This window comes from Antrostomus carolinensis, unplaced genomic scaffold, assembly GCF_000700745.2.
Source record: "Antrostomus carolinensis isolate BGI_N321 unplaced genomic scaffold, ASM70074v2 scaffold35319, whole genome shotgun sequence".
NCBI classification, from domain to species: domain Eukaryota; kingdom Metazoa; phylum Chordata; class Aves; order Caprimulgiformes; family Caprimulgidae; genus Antrostomus; species Antrostomus carolinensis.
Window position 1 is genome coordinate 263 of NW_010337022.1, and position 3,280 is coordinate 3,542.

General features: G+C 60.2%; 1 protein-coding gene across 1 annotated transcript in view; it reads right to left on the reverse strand.

The window, feature by feature from the left end:
• Positions 1-2: 2 nt before the first annotated feature.
• BOP1 (BOP1 ribosomal biogenesis factor) overlaps positions 3-3,280 on the reverse strand; it is a gene marked incomplete at both ends in the record, with an annotated part of 4,238 nt that continues 960 nt past the window's right edge. Inside the window, 5 exons of the mRNA XM_010175073.1 lie at positions 3-64; positions 201-489; positions 1,016-1,196; positions 1,634-1,766; positions 2,932-3,001. Coding sequence (XP_010173375.1) covers positions 3-64; positions 201-489; positions 1,016-1,196; positions 1,634-1,766; positions 2,932-3,001 — 735 coding nt within the window. The remainder of the gene's footprint in view (positions 65-200; positions 490-1,015; positions 1,197-1,633; positions 1,767-2,931; positions 3,002-3,280) is intronic.

A 3,280-nucleotide genomic window follows, 5' to 3' on the forward strand; every position in this document is an offset into this window, starting at 1 on the left:
GTGGAGAGGTCCAGGTCGAACCAGGCCAGCTTGCTGTCATAGCTGCCACAGATGATGTTGTCACCTGTGAGAAGGAACAGGGTATTTCTGGGGTCACCAGTGAACCCCCTCAGTGTCCTGCCAGCACCCCAGCTGAGCAGGAAACTCCATCCCAACTTACAAGACCTGGCAGTTCCTTGGGGAACACACAAGCCACCTACCTCCAGGGTGAATGGCCATGCTGGACACCCACTTGCAGTTTGTCATCAGTTTTTTGGTGAGCTCCTGCTTGAGGAGGTTGTAGACACGGACGTAGCGTTGGGTGGCCACGAAGAAATAGGGTCTGATGGGGTGGAAGAGCACACACTGCACCAAGCCTTTGCTCTTACGGAAAGGATTCTGGCTCCAGCGCTTGCTGGTTTGGTGAATCAACACTTGCATGTTGCTGTTGTCAGACACGACACTGGAGAAGTAGTCACCTTTGCCATGCCAGGTCACCTGCTTCACGGCCTGTTGAGAGCGGGGAAAGGGACAACCAGGGGTCAGACCCATCAGCAGGACTGCTCCAAGCCTCTTCAAAGAGTCACATCTCCTGGCCAGCCTGGCTCCTGTGGGACCTCCCCATCCCTACCTCAAGGAGTCACCCACCACCCCAGGGAGCAGCCAACATCTCCTGGCCAGCCTGGCTCCTGTGGGACCTCCCCATCCCTACCTCAAGGAGTCACCCACCACCCCAGGGAGCAGCCAACATCTCCTGGCCAGCCTGGCTCCTGTGGGACCTCCCCATCCCTACCTCAAGGAGTCACCCACCACCCCAGGGAGCAGCCAACATCTCCTGGCCAGCCTGGCTCCTGTGGGACCTCCCCATCCCTACCTCAAGGAGTCACCCACCACCCCAGGGAGCAGCCAACATCTCCTGGCCAGCCTGGCTCCTGTGGGACCTCCCCATCCCTACCTCAAGGAGTCACCCACCACCCCAGGGAGCAGCCAACATCCCCTGGCCAGCCTGGCTCCTGTGGGACCTCCCCATCCCTACCTTGCTGTGCTGGATGACCAGTCGGACACCTTTGCTGTGCTCTTCCATGGTGGCTGTCACCCACTGCACGGGTTGGACCCTCTCCTCCTCTGGTGCCACGTAGGACTCAAGCAGCTGGTCAGTGGCCCCATAGAGCAGCTTGTCCCCAAGGCAGGGGTTCACCAGCAGCACTGACTGCTCCCTGCAGTGTGGGACCAGAGGATGGGTGTTAGGGCACCACTGAGGAGAGGAAACCCCTCTGCAAGCCCTTTGCCACCACAGGATGGCCCTGCACAGGGTCAGGGCCACCTGGAAGGAGGCGTGAGATGCTGTGAGCAGTTGGGACCTTCAAAGAGACAAGAAGGTAGGGGGGGAGCTCTGGCATAACCCAAGTGCCCCAAGGAGGATGGTGGGGACTGACTGGTTCCTCCACAGAAGAATGAGGGACACCAAATGAAGTGGGAACACAGTGACAGAGGTATCTTTGCACACCACAGCGTGACCATCCTCACTGCTGGGAGGTGTGATGAGTTTAGAAGTTCTACTTGGTGGCTGGACAGGCTTTGAGAGAAGAAATCCAGCAATGGCTCCAGCTCAGGGAATACCTGGCTGGAGGATGGAGAAGGTTGGGACACTCACACGCAGATAGCCACCAAGCAGATGGTGGGGTTGGGATTCCAAGCGATGCTCTTCACCACACCACCCACAGGCAAGGTCTTCATACAACGAGCTGTGCACACCTCCCAGAACCGCACCGTGCAGTCGTCAGAGCCTGTGGGACAGGATGGGGTGGGCCAGGGCCAGGGCCAGGGCCAGGGCCAAGGTCAGGGCTGGATGGTTTCCTCCAGGGATGCTGTGCCAGGAGCTGCCACGGCTCGGCTCAGCTCGGCTCAGCAGCTCCAGGACACATCCTCAAGGCAGTGGAGATATCAGCCCCGTTCCCCACAGCTGTCCCCATTCCCAGCCCTTGAGGAGGAGCAGTGACAGGGAGGTGGCAGTGCCCTGTGATTCCCCACCAGCTTCTCCACACCACAGCAGCTCCAGCACCTCGAAGGTGAGACGTGACCAGGGGCTGCTGCTGAGAGAACAAACCCCCCGACTCCCTCCAGCACCGGCATCTCTGCCTGTGATCCCCCTCCTGATTCACCCGGCTCCCCCGGCGCAGCTGCCGTGCTGGCAGCGTGCCTGGCTGGGTTTGGCACGGCACGGCACGGCCCTGTCTAGCTGGGAGATGCAGGAAGGTAGTTCCATGAGCAGGCAGCTCCACGAACTGGCTTTTCCGTGGGTAGGCAGAGCGGGAGCAGGTAACCGGCGGCGTGCTCGTGTCCCCACAAAGTTGGGTTATTTTTAACGCCTGATCTCAACCACTTTCCCAACTCAGAGCCAGGAATTCCACGTTGTGCAACCGACCGACACCGAGGCCACCGGGAGTTGGCAGCCTGGAAAACTCCAAGGCTATAAAAAGCACATGTGCCTTTGTGGGCTGTTAAAACTGCCATCTGCTCTCCATCTCCAGCCTCCGGCCGGCCGCGCGCGGCTCCGCGTTCACTCCTCCAGCCTCACTTTCTCCACTGCTGAGCAGGAGGGATGCTGACTCCTGGGTGGGGTCCCAAGAGCAGCTGGAAAAAAAATACCCACAGAGCTTTCTGGAGGTGACACGTCATGCCACAGGCTTGGGGGACACACGCTGCTGGCTTGGGACTTCCAGGGATGCTCTCCCAGCCTCCTGCCTGGGTGTCTCCCACCCGGTGGAGGGGTTGGCAGGTTCCCTGGTACACGACTGCTTGTGGGAACTCTCACAACACACAGGGTGACAGTCTGCCTGCCCTGAGCCCTGTGCTGGCATGGGGTGACACTGGGACCAGCTCCAGTACTGGGGCCAGGCCAGCAGTGCTCAGTGTGACTGGGATGTCTGGGTTTGGGGAGTGAATCCTTACCTGACACCAGCCACTGCCCACTGGGAGAGATGCTGAGGCAACGCACCAGGCTGGTGTGCCCACGGTAGACCTGGGGAGGGAGATGGGAGGTGGGTGAGGGTCCCACGCAGCCCAAGGTTCCTCTGTGGGGACCTCCCCACACTGCTCTGGACTTCTCATGAAGGTAGAGGGGGTCTGGGGTCATTCTCCAGAGAAACCAGAGGTCTGCGTGACACCAACACCCCAGGGTCCCTGCTCTTTTCCCAGGGCTGGTCCCCTGCCCATCCATGATGGTGCTGATCCCAGTCCTGCCTGCAGGACCACTGCTGCCTGGTTCTGCCTGGTGTGGGCTGTGTCACAGAATCCCAGA